The sequence below is a fragment of the Vipera ursinii genome, assembly GCF_947247035.1.
Source record: "Vipera ursinii genome assembly, chromosome: 3".
Classification (NCBI taxonomy): Eukaryota; Metazoa; Chordata; class Lepidosauria; order Squamata; family Viperidae; genus Vipera; species Vipera ursinii.
The window spans coordinates 28,814,630-28,831,882 of NC_139516.1; the positions used below are offsets into that span (position 1 = coordinate 28,814,630).

The 17,253-nt window shown below is 34.4% G+C and overlaps 1 protein-coding gene across 4 annotated transcripts; it reads right to left on the bottom strand.

Moving 5' to 3' along the window:
* Window positions 1-516: 516 nt before the first annotated feature.
* On the bottom strand, window positions 517-16,998 carry IFT52 (intraflagellar transport 52). 4 transcript variants are annotated; one of them, XM_083360155.1, is made up of 15 exons: window positions 16,838-16,998; window positions 16,097-16,413; window positions 14,408-14,532; window positions 14,155-14,242; window positions 13,611-13,740; window positions 12,486-12,561; window positions 12,312-12,383; window positions 11,319-11,445; window positions 10,232-10,318; window positions 9,619-9,687; window positions 6,561-6,715; window positions 5,188-5,275; window positions 4,358-4,466; window positions 2,560-2,705; window positions 517-718 (listed from the first exon to the last, which is right to left on the bottom strand). In XM_083360155.1, the coding sequence occupies exons 3-15, from the start codon at window positions 14,524-14,526 to the stop codon at window positions 671-673; spliced, it is 1,314 nt and encodes a 437-aa protein (XP_083216281.1). In that variant the 5' UTR covers window positions 14,527-14,532; window positions 16,097-16,413; window positions 16,838-16,998; the 3' UTR covers window positions 517-670. The 4 variants fall into 4 exon arrangements, with proteins under 4 accessions (XP_083216281.1, XP_083216280.1, XP_083216283.1 ...); XM_083360154.1 differs by lacking the exon at window positions 16,097-16,413 and having other exon boundaries at window positions 16,838-16,932; XM_083360157.1 differs by lacking the exons at window positions 12,312-12,383; window positions 12,486-12,561; window positions 13,611-13,740; ... (2 more) ...; window positions 16,097-16,413; window positions 16,838-16,998 and adding an exon at window positions 12,049-12,266.
* Window positions 16,999-17,253: the final 255 nt, after the last annotated feature.

Here is a 17,253-nt window from a genome sequence, read left to right on the forward strand (position 1 = left end):
ACACATTTTCCTAGCCATGCATTTTATTTGAAATAGGTTTAATATATTGTATGATCCTAGGAGATGGTGTTTTAAACATTGTTTGAAAGAAACCATGGCAAACAAAGCATGATGTGTGAATCCCAAGTATTGGTGCAGCATACCTTCATATATTTGTAAGGAATAGTAATGAAATTCTTTATAATAATGTAGCCTGGTTATTAATGCTTTAGTCTGAATTAAATGTAAGAGTAAAATTTATTAAATATTTTTTCCAAAAATAGATATTATAAGGTCTCGTATGCAAATTGGGCAGCTCTGTGACAATTCCCATTTTACTTATTTTTATACAAATAGGTCTCATTATACATATTTATATTGCTCAGAAGCATTTGTAGAGAACAAAGTAATCAGTAAAGTAAATGATCTATTTAAAAACACATTATATATATATATATATATATATATATATATATATATATATATATATATATATATATATATATATATATATATATATATATATAATTTGCCTCTAAGACAGTTTCTTATTCAAAATTTTAGACTATCTTCTTATTTACAACATAGTGAAGGTGTAGATAATTGGCAGATGACAGTAATCATGTGCTTGTTCAATAAATTATGATTCCTCTTCTCCCAAAAAGGAGACATTGTTTATGCTTTGGATTGTTCAGAAACCATCCTGGAATCCAACTTCACTTGTATCTATATCATGTTCCTTTAAGAAGAAGAAAAAATAAAGTACATCATACATCATTCTGGACTCTCCCAGTTTTTAAAATTTAAAAGATATCATTGGAAAATATTTTAATTATCTGAAATTGACTTTAGTAAACAAGAATATTTAGAAATACTTCATCAGTAATTCAGCTCATCCTATTAACTACCTAACTTTGTTTTTTCTCTGTATTGTACTGCCTCTAAAATTCTGGGATATTCCCTAGTCATATAAATCAATGTACACAGAACTATTCTCAGGAATACTGCAGTATGGCATTTGCTTTTTAAAGAGAGAATAATCTTTACAAGGAGACCCTGGAGAGATTAGGCACTTCTCATAACACTGGCCACTTCTGCAAATATCATATAAAAATACTGGTACAGACTGTACTTTGTATAGTGTACGGCTGCTTTCATAGCATTACAGCTATATTATATTATGTTCAGTTGTGAAATACTTCATGAAAACAATTTGAAATGTTCTGAGATAACCAGGCCTAAATATAAGCACAAATTAAAATGATTAAGAAATTAGATGTATCTTGCAGGTTTTCTCAAATCATCATCTCCTTCTTTTAAGAGATAATCTTGGTACAGAATAATGTTTTCAACAAAACTAAAATCTAATCAGCTTATTTCTATCTAATATGCAGTCACAAATAAAAAATGCAATCTGGTTTATGCACAAAAGTTAGATCTAAAATTTGAAGAGGAAGGAAGAAATACATAAATGCAGTCTATATGGGAGCATCACTACATTCATGCATATGCAACTTCATTTGGGCCACATAATTTTAAATAGAGCTATACTATAAAAAGTAATACGGCCACTTACAATGATTTGAAAAATCAGCAAAAAGCAAAATTTTAATTCTCACATACTCAGTGATCATCATCCCTGCACATCTTCCCATGAAAGTTTAAATAAACCATAAAATATCTCCTGGACATACTTATACACTCACACACACACCTACACACAACATACAGTTATTTGGGGGTGGGGACAATATTGGGCTAATATAAATATTGTATGATAATAATATAACAATTATTATAACAATATAAATATTGTTAATATTGTAGCCCAATATTGTTTATATATGGGTCACAGATCCTAAGGAGATGGATCCTGTTGACCCACTGGCCACAAGTTAAAAAGATTTAACTTGTAGATTGTTGTTTTACAGAAGCAAGAATACATAATTATTTTTACCTTGAAAAATTATCCAGTATTATTTCAATATTCATAATTTAAAATCAATCTATGATTTTATTATGCTACTTCCAAGCTAGCATGCAAAGATCTAGAAGGTATCCACTTTCCCAGCAATATAATTTTATATTTTCCTGTAAGAGAGTCCTCATTTAATGTCATTAATTGAATGGAACACCCCTTTGTTAAGTGATATGGTCTTAAGTTGAAAAGCCATTGTCCACACCACTTAGCAATGGCAGTTTTGGCAGTTGCAGTTGTTAAGTGAGGACTACATGGGTCACATGACCACAACATACGATTTTCCAGCAACTTCCCCATTGACTTTCACAAATCTGACCCATTGAAGGTCACAAATCACAATCACATGACTGTGGGATGCTTTAAAGTCATAGCTGCGAACCAGGTGCCAAGACTGCGATCATGTGATCATGATCATGAGTAGTAGTTATTTACCATTGATCCTTGTACTTATGACATGACGGCCATAAGTACAAGGATCAATGATAACTACTACTCATTCAGCACCATCATGTTTGAATGGTTGCTGAACAGTGGTCATTAAATGAGAACTATCTGTAAAACCATTATATATGTCTAGAAGGAAAATGTTCAGTAATTACTTGATTTAGCTTCTTGAACTCCACCACTTGAAAGAAAATATGTTCTAGTATATGCTTGGCATCTTGCTGTTCCTTTGGCAGTTTATTAGTTACCCCAAGAATATCACCACATTTTCTGACATAGAATTCCAGATCATCTTCAGTACCTGATAAAATACAGAGAAGTATGACTACACATACATGCAAATATTATCTGGAGCTATGATACCTATTTCTGTAAAGAATTTATAACACCTCATCTTCTAAAGAGCGTAAGAAAAGTAGTTTGAAGCATCTGTTTTATAACTGATAAAAATCGTCACAATTATATGTGAAAGAAATAGTTAACATCAACTACGTTTTTTCATATAAAACAGTAAGTGTTATCTGTCATTCCATCCAAAGTTCACACATTTGTTGCTTTGAGCAACAGGTCTATTTATAAGCAATAATAGCAATAATTGGTAAACTGAAATTGGCTGAAAGGCATTCCGAAAGGATGAAAAGCAAATGAGTTTTATAAAATTCAACAGAGCCTAAATAATCTGATATATTTCAACCAATTTTCAACCACTCTTTAAGTTATGGAGTCTGATGTAATAGCAAATTATTAAATATTTTATAACTATTATTTAACTGAAGCAATCAGCAATCTTTCATATTTTGCATACAAAACTTTTTAAAACTTATTGCTTATGAGTTTGTTGAACAAATTCATTTGTACAACTGAAAAATAAACGATCTAATGGAATGTCATAATGAAATATATTTTCTTCTATTGCATTCATTACATATAAGTAATAATAGGCACTTCCACATGTAATGGACAATCTCTGTTTCAAACACATTGGATAATTTTATTTTGCTCATAACACTAAATCTTATGTTACCATAACTTTACATGAGTTTTCTCTAAACAACAATTATCTACCTTTATTCTACAGATTTTTCTAATATCACAGAAATATTACCCCAATATTCTATAATCTTCTAGTCATGTAGTGTCTCATTATTCCAGTTTACTTTCATATTTTAAAAGCAACTCATGACCAAATATAATTCAGTGTCAAAAGCAGATTTTGTTTATCAAAATAATTCCATTTATTTTTAAAACCATGTTAGTGGAAATATAGTTAAAAATGAATTAAAATATATGCCTTAAAAGTAACACTGCCAAGATTTAATAGAAGTCTTGATAGATGTTCAGAAATTATGTGAAACAATTAGAAATCACTTTGCTAGAGATTTAAAAGAGTACTTTAACCCAAAAGCCAATATGAGATGGTACACATTGCAGTAGCAGATGTACACATACTAATACTTCACATTTTTCTTCAATAGGTGGTCTAGTTACAATACTTATGATCATCTTAAAAGCCCAAAGTGGTCTAACAACCCTGTTGATCTCTCCAAAAGTAAAGACAACAGAGATTTCCATGTTTCAGTTTGTGGGAAGTCTCTCCTGATCAAGAATTTATGGCTTTGTTCATCGTGTTTTCTTCTCCAATTGCAAGATTTTGAAAATGGATTTTTTGTATCAAATATAGCAATCCCAAAATATAGGATCCCTAAAATAAAATGCCAAATAATGGATTCAAAATTACTTCTATCATAAACCAAGACATGGAGAAATTGTTATTTGGATATTCTCTATTTCTAAATTAACACTTCTAGAGAACATAATAGAAAAGTACAGATCCAAATTTAGCCAACCTTAATTTGAAATCAAAGTCTACTGTGGAGGATTCAAGTTGCCGAAGTACTCAAGCCTTCAGCAAATTAGCTTAGCAACCTCACCGGAAATGTTTGTACTACTCACACTTGTTTGTTATTTGGGCAAGTCGAGCTTTCTCAGAAGAAAAAGTTTCATCCAAATCAAACAAGTCCAGGCTAGGAGGAGGCAACTCTCTGAAGGCTGGTGGAAAAACCTAATAGCAAAAAAGGAAACAAACATGTCTGATTTGTCCTTATTTATTCAAAAGGAATATTGGTGTAGGATACTAATCAAACCATTTTAATATGCTTGAGAAAGCTAACAGCTGTTCTATTTATAACCTATTCAAAATCTCTATTTCTGTTACCCTTTATCTGAAATTTTAACCTTTCCCTCAAACACTTGTTTCACCTTTGCTACATCTTTACAAAAGCTGGGAAGCATGGAAATTGTTTAGTAGACTGAGCATGAGTACAACAAGATCCAGAGACACTCTGAACAAATGGGACTATCTAGTGGCTTCTGCCCTTGTAGTTGTGGTGACATGCAGACAACACATATGTATACCTGCCCTTTGTGTCCTGATAATGTACACTTGAGTGACAGAACATAATTAATGTTGTTAGTTTCTGGACAAGATGTTTCACTTTACATATTTTATTGTATTTTATATTTTAAATTTTATATCATATAGTAATACTTATTTTGTGATGCTTCTGACATGAATAAACAAACTTTTACTACAGGTATTCCTATGTTTTATAATGTGGCTCCTATCCATCTTTTGTAATACTCATCACTTAATTTAATGGATGTACTCTGGCTACTTAATTATTTGTTTGCCTATGGATCAAATCTTATATACAGATTCAAAGTACTTATTTTCTCTATATATGTATTTTACTGTAGTAACAACAAATGACCCTATTACTCACTGCTGGCTGGAGTACAGGTAAAGGTGTTTCAAACTGTGGCTGAATTAGCTGAAGTGGTTCATATTTCACATTCAGCTGTTCATAAGATCTGTAGAATAAAGTTAGCTTTCATGATCTGATAATAAATGTAAAATATCAAATTGATAATACAGAACATATTACTGAAGGTATGCTCCTAAACACAACTATGAGGAAGTACATGGTATAGAACTGAATGCGGGCAACTTTAATTTAACTCTGCTTACTATAAAAACCCACTTCACAGAAGGTTAATACTTTGACACATACAATTCAAAGTATTCCTAAAACACTTAGCTTCTGATGCAAAACCAGAAACTTATATAGAATTTGAGCAGTAAAGTGCTATTGGTCAAAAAGGAAAAAGTGTTATATATTAAGGCCATAGCCCAGAAACGATCATCCTTAGAACAAATATGGTATCAAGCAACAGGCTAATGAATCACCAATAGGAACTTTTGGTTTAAAAAAGGTACAACTAATTCAGAGACAGATGTATAAACAAAGAAGAGACTGCTATGTTACTGGCTGCACTGAAGAAAAATGGGTATCAGTGCAACAAGTAGCACAGACATGTCAAACACAAGGCCCAGGGGCCGGATCTGGCCCACCAAGTGGTTTCATGTGGCCCACGAAGCCATCCTGGAAACAGTGAGGGAACGGCCCCCACTGCCTTGGCCCTGGCCCAGAGACCCTCCTTCTGCCAGAGACCCTCAGATCTGTCCCACTCCTGCCCAGGCCCCCATAGGCACCCTTGATGCGAACGATGTAGAGCTGGCCACGCCCACCCAGTAGGCCACACACACACTAGCCACGCCCACCCAGTAGGCCACGCCCACCCAGCCCCGAGGGCAACCGCAATACTGATGCGGCCCTCAATGAAATTGAGTTTGACACCCCTAAAGTAGCACAACAAGAAAACCCATAGATCCAGGACTCTTTCTCACAATTCTGCTAGGAAATACAGTATTCTACACAGAGGAGAAAAAGATATAAACTTTCCTGGCCGCAGCCCATTATTGTTTGCTCCCCTTTCTGGATCTGGGATGATATAGCGCAACACTCATAATCTTAAAAAAATTCTGGTGCATACATGGAAGTCCATTAGCTTATTTGCTTGCTTTCTTGAGAGTTTTCTGTATATTACTACAATTTTTATTACCCCCTGTCCAAAATAGACCACAATTACATATGCATTGTAGATTTTAGATTTCTATGGCAATGCTTGCAATATTTAAATCCAAGCATCTTATAGCTAATGCTCAATCTCTAAAATGCAAGGAGTATAATTTGTTATTGTGCTTTTCAAGAATAAGATACTATTTTAAGAATAACAAATACTCTCAGATGCTGACTTAATAATTTTGGGAAGTGCTGTAGTATCTAGTTGGTAAATAGACATATCAAACAGTGTTGTAAAATCTCGTGGATTCTCATCTCCTTCTTGCAGACAAACTCGTAATCGTTCTGACAAAGTGGCTATATCAGGAAGCATTGTATAATCGGAAATCTGAAAAAAAAGAGCAAAGTAATAGCTGGGATTTAAAAAAATGGGTGTTAAGATATTTACATATACAATTAAGAAATGTAATATACAGTTAAGATACGTAAATATAAAATAAGTCTATTTTAATTTCTTATCAAAATGCTATAACTTAGCAGTATGCAGGTAGTCCTAGACTTACATCCACAATTGGGACCAGAATCTAAACAAGGCAATTGTTAAGTGAAGGGCACCCAATTTTACACTCTTTTTTTCCATGCATATTAAGCAAATCACTGCAGTTTTTTTGGTGAATCACATGGTGATGAAGCAAATCCAGATTCCCCATTGATTATGCTTCTTTGAAGGTGGCTGGGAAGGTTACAAATGGCAAATCACATAGCCCTGGCACACTGCGACCATTGTATCTACATCTTGATTGCCAAATGCCCAAATTTTGATCACATGACTGTGGGGATGCTGCAACAGTCCTAAGTGCAAGGACTGGTTGTAAATCCCTTTTTTCAATGCTGGAGAACTTCAAACAACTGATTGCAATTTGAGGACTACCTGTAATTCAAAACCAATCTGTTCCATCTTCAAACTATGAACAAATACATCTCTTAATGCAAAACTTTTGAATAACAAACTGCTTTAAATAGCAAAATATTTTGGTCAGAATATACTTGTGTTAACACTGATTTTAAAATTATTTTACTTTTTGTTGTGAAATCCAACTTGGAAGGGCGATAGTGAAAGTGAAGCATTGAACATTAAGTGAGACAAAGCACAATCATATATTGTATATTAAATCAAATAAAACTTTTTACTTAAACTGTGACAAGTTATTAATCAGGCTAAATACTTTTGTGAATCTGACAATATATTTTCAATATAATCTAAATATGTCAAAGATCATAACAAATTATTGAAACTTGGACATGGTAATTATAATATTTCAATAGGGAGTGGCATAATTCTCCCAGCTATAAAAATTTTGAAGCTATCCAACATGTCCTGTATACTGGTCCTATTTTAAGTATATAAAAATAGGAAAAGACATACATGTGATTCAAAATTTCATTCTGAAGCATAGTTTTGCCCTAGGTAGTATGGCTAGAGCTTAGTCAGAGAAAAAAAATAGGTTTTCATTATATGCCATAGAGTAATGCTGCACAAGACAAAACAGAATACAAGGATAACATGTCCATTCTGAAATTTACATGGGAAAAAAATTATTGAGACACGTTAGCACAAACATGTCTAGATGTATTCTTATTGAGAGAAAATGTATTTTTTGAACAAGCAGCTCATGTTCTAGAAGTCTTCAGACAATTTGCCCTGATAGCATAATCTCATCTGATACTGTATATTTCATAACTGTTTAAATTTTTAGATATTTCATGGGCCCAGTAATTAAAAAGCTTTTTGTTAAAACATTAAGGGTGCATGCAGATTGATGCCACTATTTTTTAAAGATTTAGAATTCTACCAGAAATGAAATTGCCTCTATGAACAATATATTGCTGAGTTTTGCTAAGGACAAATGCCTGAAATCAACTATTCTAAAATAGTTGTATGTTTTTTGTAATTAAATAATCATCCAATAGAATGTGCGAAGTCATTCAAGTACTGAAGCAACTCTAAACTCCATGCCAATTATGTTATCCTAAAAGCACAAAAATCCGTGTCAAATCTCCATTTTTTTATTTCTTCAAAGGAATTCAATTTGCATCTGCAGCACTCAAAGTTTTTTTTATGGACAAGGCCCATACTGAATTTCTCTTTGGAGCTCAGATGGGCCCATTCAGGTCATTTTCCTCAAAACGGGCACAGTTCCAATTTCCAAGGACCATCTTCCAAGCCTCCCATTGCATTCCTAACATGGTACTGCACAGTAAAGCCAGTTCAATACCATATTATTAAAGCACTGACTTGGACATTTTCTGACCGGCTTAAGTTAGTCTTCTTTCCCACTGGTCTGGCTCCTCTAATCCTGGTTGAGAACTTTAATTCCTCTTGGAACCAGGTATTCTATGAGAAACTAAAATTCTTTGGGTTTTCAACGGCTCTGAATAAGTACTATCCACTCTTAAGTAGCCTGCTCTCGATTTAAACAAATAAATTACCTATTATCTTTTGTTTGTGTTTCTGAGCAGATGTACTCATCTATTCTGCTCAGTAAAATACTTCAACCAAGTAACAGACCCAAATTCAGAAGTTTTTTTCTTTGATGAAAGTTAATGTCCTCCCAACAGTGTTACTGAAGGGAGATGCTGACATGTTCAGCTTGAGGGAAAGTTGTACTCCTGCAGTGGAGGAACAATTCACATGATGAATCATGTTGTTCTGCATTACTTCTACTAAGATAAATCTCAGCAGGAGATGCTATTTCCATCCATTGTTCCAGCTGTTATGATCAGTTCAGCCTGACTCCATCTTACAGAATGTTGCTAAGTATATTGTTTTACTGTCTGCGCAATATGCCTCAATCTGTCTTTAAGCAGTTACTACCTCCTTAAAGAATTATGGGTAGAGGTAAATGTAGTTATTTGTCCAGCTGATCATTTATACTTATTATGTTTTTAATTAGCCTTGGATATGTTCTTTTTATTTAGGAATTATATTTTTTACCTTAAATTGATTCATTACATTTATAGCCTTAATTTCTTTAAGGCTTAGGATTACACTAAAAAGAAAACCACATGTTAAGTACGATATGTTGCACTAATTTTTTAACTGCAATATTAAATTTCAAATATTTATCTGAAAATAAAGAATTATAGCTTGTCCTTCAAACTTATGTTTAGGACAAAAGTGATCTATCATTTCAATTACATGATGCCTTATGAATTTGTAATATTTTTATAAGAACTTATGGTTTGTGCAATAAAGCTTATGTACATCAACACATACACATATACACTTACTTCTGGATCTTCTGCATCTATCTGATTTAAATGAATGTCGTTTGTTGTAAGCCACTGGAAAAGTACTTCCTAAGAAACCACATAAATTTGTTACATTTGTAAGGTATTTAAGCAAACAACTATTATTAAAAACCTGTCCCCACAAGACAACTTTATCTCTGTGAAAGTACCATTAATGGGCTTTAAAACTTTTTTATTATATTAGTGAATTAGCCTAGGAATGACGCATTAAGTGTTTAAAATTACTTGAATTGCCTGAAAAATATTATACCTGAATAAAATGCATTTTCCCCAATTAAAGTAACTGTACTGGTCAAGGAGCAAAGAAAAAATGGTTTTCAGGAAAAAATGTAACACAAAAATTGGCTAGTTTAGCATCAGTATATCACAAGAATATGGTAAATTTGATTGAAGCAGTATATAAGTCACATAAATTCATGCATGCATGCATAAACACATAATAAATAAAGGTCTGAAGAAAAAGGATAAAGCAGCAAACCTTTCCTCTTGCATTGGTTTAAGTAGGTCCACTGTGTCCATTGAGCTTCCGGAAAAAAATTACCAATCTTTCATTTGAAAAGACATAGCATTCTAAGATTAAACAATGACTCACCATGATCTTGGTATTTTCTTCTTTTTCCAAATACTGATCACTGAACATATGACATGATCCCAATACTGCTAATTTGCCACCTTGAGTCTATCAAATAATAAATGTAGGACAGCACATTTATGAACCATACTTATCTAAGGGAACATCAAAAACATGCTATCTAGATTAAGTTAATTCAATTTTAAAAGTTGGGTATATTTTTTATAACATGTAGGTGATATAATAAAGAGATCTAATCAACATAAAGATCTGAACAATTGCTGGTTATTGTGATGTTATTAAAATTAACATCATTTCGTTGGCAAACAAAGATTAATCAAGATTTAAAGCACCACTTTTAAGTTTACTTTTCTTGAGCCAGTAAAAAATTCAAAACTATGAACAAAGATTCCTTATTTTCTTTTTCGTTTTAACTGATCTGAGAAACAGACAATAGATACTGCAATAAAATAGGCAATTAGATTTTTTAAAAAAATAATCCTCCAACACTCACTTCATTTACACACACACAAAAATACTGCATCTCTCCCCCTCCCTCTTTCTCTCTCTCTCTCTCACACACACACACACACACACACTCCTGTGTTTGTATTCTGACCTGACTGACTGCAAATAGCTGACATCTAGGCCTCAAGATTAGGTCTAGATTTTAATAATAATGATAATCACTATACTGTACTTTTGTCAGGCAAAAGCTATCAAAACCACTTCTGAATAGTCTCAAACAAAAATGTTATTGCTAATGCTCTATGCTACAAGAATCTCACCTGACTGACTGCATTCCCTAGGGAACAGTTAAGATAAGGCTTCAAGGATTCTGGGGCTGGTCAGGCCTGTGCCGCTTTCTGCAGTGCAAAGACTCTAAACTCAGCTCCTTCTTAACACCTCCCTCCAGTTTAACAGGAGATTCCACGACAACTTTACATTGAAGTGTTTTAATAATAGCAATATCTATTTCTAACAATTGCTAAACCAGATGGAGAAGGGAATAGGGTTGTCACACTATTTTCAAATGGCAAAATACGGAGGAAATATAATTTATCATAAAGAACTAAAGTTGGACAGAAATTGTAACTCAGTAACACACCTTGTAAGGATAAAAAGCCAATATGGGTCTATTAAGAGGAAAACAGACAGAGCCTGTAGACAGAACAGCCACTGCAGGTTTCATCACATTTAATGTAGCACCAAACGGATATACAAAAGTGAGAGCCCTGGAAAAAGGATGCAAAGAATGTCATAGCCAATTTTAAAATGTTGCAGCATTGTGCATTTCTAGATACAATATACTGTAGCAATACTTCTCACTTTAAAAAAAATAGCATGTGCAATGTAGCATACAACAGGGCTTTTCAACCAGTGGTACGGGTACCTGTGGTATATTGGCACCTGGCAGGTGGTACGTGACTATCCTAGAAAGGTGGTAGGGGGGATGGGGAATGGCAGGACCACACAAGCCTGACGAGAGATGGCTGGAACTGCAGGGCTGTCAGGGCTCAGCGGAAGCGCCAGGATCAACACTTCTTCGGGGCTGTCGGCTCAGTGGAAGCGCCAGGATCATCGCCAGGCTCCAGCTGGAGCTCGGAGCTGATCCTGGCGCTTCTGCTGAGCCCAGAAGAAAAGCCGATCAGCTGGAATGTTGCAGCATCTCCGGGGTCTTGTGATTTACATCCAGATGCTTGGCAACTGATTCAGGCTCTTGTGAAGTGACCAAAACCTGCTACAACCACCCAGCAGACAGGTGGAATAAAAACCAAACACCCCCCACCCCACCCCCGCTGCCAATCCTCAACAGAAATGCTTACAACAATGAAAACCTTGGACAGGAGGAAGAGTACTGCTGGGCGGGCAGGCAGGTGTCTTGCTCGGCTGTGGCTTGGGGGGCACTTTTTTCAGTGCCATTGCAACTGTTGTAAGTCGAGGACTACCTGTACTTCATCACTTTTTTCCTTTGTTTTGTTTTTTTTGGTCAAGTTTTTGACACCTTGCTAGACGACTGATGGTACTTGGATGTTGCCATATCCTAAAAGGGATACAATGGGTGAAAAGGTTGAAAAGACCTGGCATACAAGATACTTACTGTGAATCATTTCCACCAGTATCTTCATCTATTATCCCAGTCACTGTTTTTCCTGCAGCTCTGCTGATTTCCCTTATTGGGGGGAAATACAAAATCAACCAAGATTAATATTTTATAATACAGTAATTTAAATAAAATTTGCCTGCAATGACCTATTGTCCACAAAGGACTTACCGATTTAAAACTCCATTAGACACCAAGGCTTCTTTAGGATGGAAATATTTATAATACACATTTCTCACCACAGAATCTTAAAAGAAAAAAAAGAAGTGCAATGCTTCAAGATATAGATTCCATTTCATGGCCATAATTAATTCTATTTCAAATCATGAATCTATGTTCATGGGTGGATATACAATTCTAGCAAAATAAAAATATGCAGTCAAAATAAATGAGAGAAGTATAGTGGGACAGGGACTCTCTTTAGTGGCCCACTTTAATAGCTCTCTTGTTGCTTTCATGCTCTGGGTGCTGCTACTGTAACAAACACGTTGCAGCTTGTTATGCTAGCCACTATAAACCAAGAACTGTTATCTCACACTGGAGCATATATGTATGGAGCATGGAATAGGTAGCAGGAAACTTACAGCACAAATAGAATAGTTGTAGCAAACAAAGGCAATATGGCAGAGTATGTTTAACTAAAAATCATACTTACTGTCTGTCCAATTAGAGTGTAGGAGTGCAACCATAACAAATATGAAATTTTCAGATGTCAACTTAATATTTATTGAGATGTCAATTTATTTATTCCTTTATTTAATACATTTATTTCCTGCTTCCTAAATTTATGTTTCATTTATTCATTCCAAAAATTTATCTCTGCCTGAAATCAATCAGATTCTAGGCAGCTTATAGAAATCATTAAAAAATATCAAAAAATAAATTATAATATACAAAACTAAATATTTACAATTAAGAAGCATCATCACAGTATATCATACAGTGCCATCTCTAAGTGGTTTACCACAACATAAAGGAAAACAGACAACAAATTGAAATAATATAAAAACAATGCAATGAAAAAGGGGTATGGGGAAAACAAATTCAAAACATAAACATCAGTTATGTTCTTGTACAAAATTATTTCCAAAATCAACAGACATTAAGAATAAAAAAGCTTGTGAAATCTACAACCAAAATTGTCTTTCTTTTTTAGACTAACATTATTAGTCTGGATGTGGAATTATGCTGAAATAGATATTGAGTTGTAATTTGTTTTCTATTTTGAACTAGGAATTTGGATACATTCTGAAAACTGTAAAAGTAGCAATCCTTTTTTTTAATGTCATTTATTACCATTATTGACCATGATTCCGAACTCTTCTAATAAAAAGTTGATGTTAGTATCGTAACGAGATTCACCACCTTCTCCCAGCATCACCAAGACATTCCCACCACTTTCTAGATATTTCTTCAGAACCTCAAACTGAGAAGGAAAAAAGGCAGAAAAAACTAGTCTTATTGATAGAAAGTTTCATACTTTTTTTTAGTCAAATTGCCACTTGAATATTAAGACAGTCTACATGACTTATAATACTTATATTTTTAATATTTCCATTGTCTCATTTCCATTTAAAACATGTATCTGTTTTAATAAGAAAATGATCAGATTAATCCTACAATTTTATTATATTTTAAAAAGTCAAATAGAAATTTATAAGCTAATAAAAAAATATGTATCGGCGCATAGCAAAATATGCACATAGCCCTTTCTTCTTTACCATTCTGTTTATCTAACAAAATATAAATCTTATGATTAATATTTAAGTTCTTCTCAATATTTAAGATATAATTAACCCATGGATAATAAACAGATAATGTACTTAACGCTAGCACATACTTCAGCAGCTGTAAACTTTTCTCTGGGTCCTGCAGTAATCCACACTTTTACTCCTGAAAGTTTCTCTGAAGTGATTTCATCTTTTAAGCTAGGAATGATTAAACAAGAAATCTTACTCCACCATTTAAAAAAGAAAAAAAAAGAAATGCAATCTGTTTTAAGGAAAACTTGACATATTTATTAGTTTATCAGATATATATCAGAAAAAATATAGATTTCAAAAAACACATAAAATACTATGAATTCCACATACCTCTGTATTTTCCAGTTACTACGAAGTTTTTTTTGTAAAATTCTGTAACCACTGTTCATAGTAAAAATTTCCTTTTTGGAAGCATTGAATATAATAATATTTCGAAGATCTCCCTCCATAATTATCTTAAAGATAAAAAAGTACAATTACATAAACAAAGAGCAAATGTTATAAATATCAATTACTGTATATTGTATATAGCTTAATATGCAGTATAGTATTTTTTAAAAAACAAGATTAAATTTGTTATCTTGCTTAAAGCAATTCTAAAAACAATATTATTAGGCACCCAGAATCAGTTGAGACAGGGAGTCATATATATTCAACAAACAAATGAAATTATGAGAATAAAATTGATCTAAAATTTATAACAAATAGTAGTTAACATTCATAATATTTTCAATTATATTTCCTCTCTAAAAACACTATATTTACATAACATATTCCCAAAGTCCTGCTGTTAAGGTAACCGAATATGCATATGATTTGAAAGTAGCATGTTCAGAATTAGGATATCCAAAATTCTAATGTTAGGGTTTCAGTTTGAAAGACATCCTTATTGCCCACTGAAATTTTCCTTTTTTGGGAGGAAGGACTGCTATATAATTTACAAGAAATGAAGAATTAAAAAATTCTGTTTAAAGCAAAAAGCAACTTCCTTTTAAGTAAATGAAAAAACTTTATTTAAATATCATTTTTTCCACACATTCCACTAAGTAATGAACAAATACTGATTTAATCATAGACAGCCATTATGAAATTATCTTCAATGACAAAAATATATTATTAGAACAGAGAGGCCAAACAACTTCAAAAACTTGAATAGATTCTGAGAATTATAGCTGCACGAAAGAAAACAGTAGATTCTTTAATGTAATTCTCTGCATCTTCTCTGGATTATAATTCTTGACGAAAAAACATGAATGACATTGCCAGACAATCGCACAATTTATGCAGTGTAGCTATGCATTTGCAGCTAGAAAAATGTAAGGAATTATAATGATCAGTCTATGCCTGTTCTTGAGGAACAGAATTAAAGGCTGGCTCATACACAATTAGGGCTACCAAATGTCCTAAAAAAGGGTGACTTGTTCTAATGGGCTCCATCTGGCCAGCAAAGCATTAAAAGTAAACATTGTCTGGCTTTTTTAGTATCTACAAACTAACTTTTCCTGAGCAGCTTTTCTCTGCAGCACAACCTTCCCTAAAAATAGTCATTGCAACTCTAAGCTCTGACTAAAATTGACCCATTTTTAATCAGTTACATGCCAACCCTTTTCTTTCTCCTAATGATTTCCAGAGCATTCTTGACATTCAAAAACTTTTCTGATGGTAGAAAAAATAATTTCATATTCACGTAGGCCACCGACTTTTTGTCCCCGATGCCAAGAAAGTTAAATAGTGTGTTCTCCTATGCCCCTTTCTAATTGTCTATGCGCAATTTGACCTGTTCGGAAATCTGGTAATCCTACAGGTAATGATGGCATGGTGTAAAAAATCTACCCATTATAGTTTATGATCTGCAACAAACCATGGTAAAAACCATCTTCAGCAAGCCAGAATAAAAACTATTGTTCTATATTTAAGTTATTTATTAGATGTCCACACAGAGGAGAAAATTATCACGTTCTCTGTGGTTGTCTTCCTATGTTGCTAACAGGGGATTAGAGAGACATTTAGCATGCCTACCTTCGACAGAAAAGAATTGCCCAAAGACACCTGGTGGTTTTGTTCATCACACTGGTGTTAGAAACGAGGCTCCTTGCTAAGGAAGCATTGCCACATATTCTCCATCAAGGGGCTGATGAAAAAAGATTTCCTTCTTTTGGCAGGAAGAGGAGGCTCTTTGCATCCGTTTAATTCAGGAGTGGGGAATCTCTTGTCTTCCAAAAGTTGCTAAACTACCGTTCCCAGCATCCCTGGCGATGCTGGTCCGGTTCCAGCAGCAGCAGTTAAGAGCTTACAGTTCCTCAGCCACACTTTTAACATTTCAGCAACGGTTGGGACTGGGAGGAATAAAGGAGTAAACCTTAACACAAAAAAAATGGGGGGAACTTCCTCTCTGAGGTAGCGCAAGCATTGCAAAAATCATCTTCCAGCAACAGCGCCATGCCCAAAGAAAAGGGACGTTCGAGCCTCCGCTGAAACGGGCTGTACACATCACAAGGCCGGCCCTGTTTTCCTCCATGTAAATCATGGGTCTTCAAACTTGGCCCTTTTATGACTTGTGGACTTCAACTCCCAGAATTCCTCAGCCAGCGTGCCTTGCTGAGGAATTCTGGGAGTTGAAGTCCACAAGTCATAAAAGGGCCAAGTTTGAAGACCCCTGATGTAAATGGACCACATATGCAAGGACGGCACGTGAGCGTTTGTAGTGAGTCTGCAACATATTACTAAGTCACCCTTCCCTTCCCAAGGAAATTCATTTACCTGCGGAGTCGCCACCATTTTTTTCGCGGTTCCTCGATTATGAAACCTTGGTGGCGGCAGCAGCAGCAGTAGTAGTAGCAACACCCGGTAACTAAGGGCCGCTCCACCCTAGCAACGCGATTCTCTTTCTGCGCGTGCGCGGAACGCGGCTTAACTGTAAAACTCCGGAGGGGAGACAAAAAGTGAAAGGATTGATGACATCTGATCCGGGAATGTTAGAGACTCGCAGACTTGGAACTGTTTCAGGGGAGGATTTCGCCGGTGGAATCCTCCACTGTTGGAAAAAGGGGGAGCTTCTGGGAATCTGCTATCGCAAGACGAGGGGGAAAATGCTTTCTCCGTCCCCGCCTTTAGCATGAACAAAGAACAATTAAGAATATTAATTAGAATTTAGAATTTCTATTAATCCTTCTAGC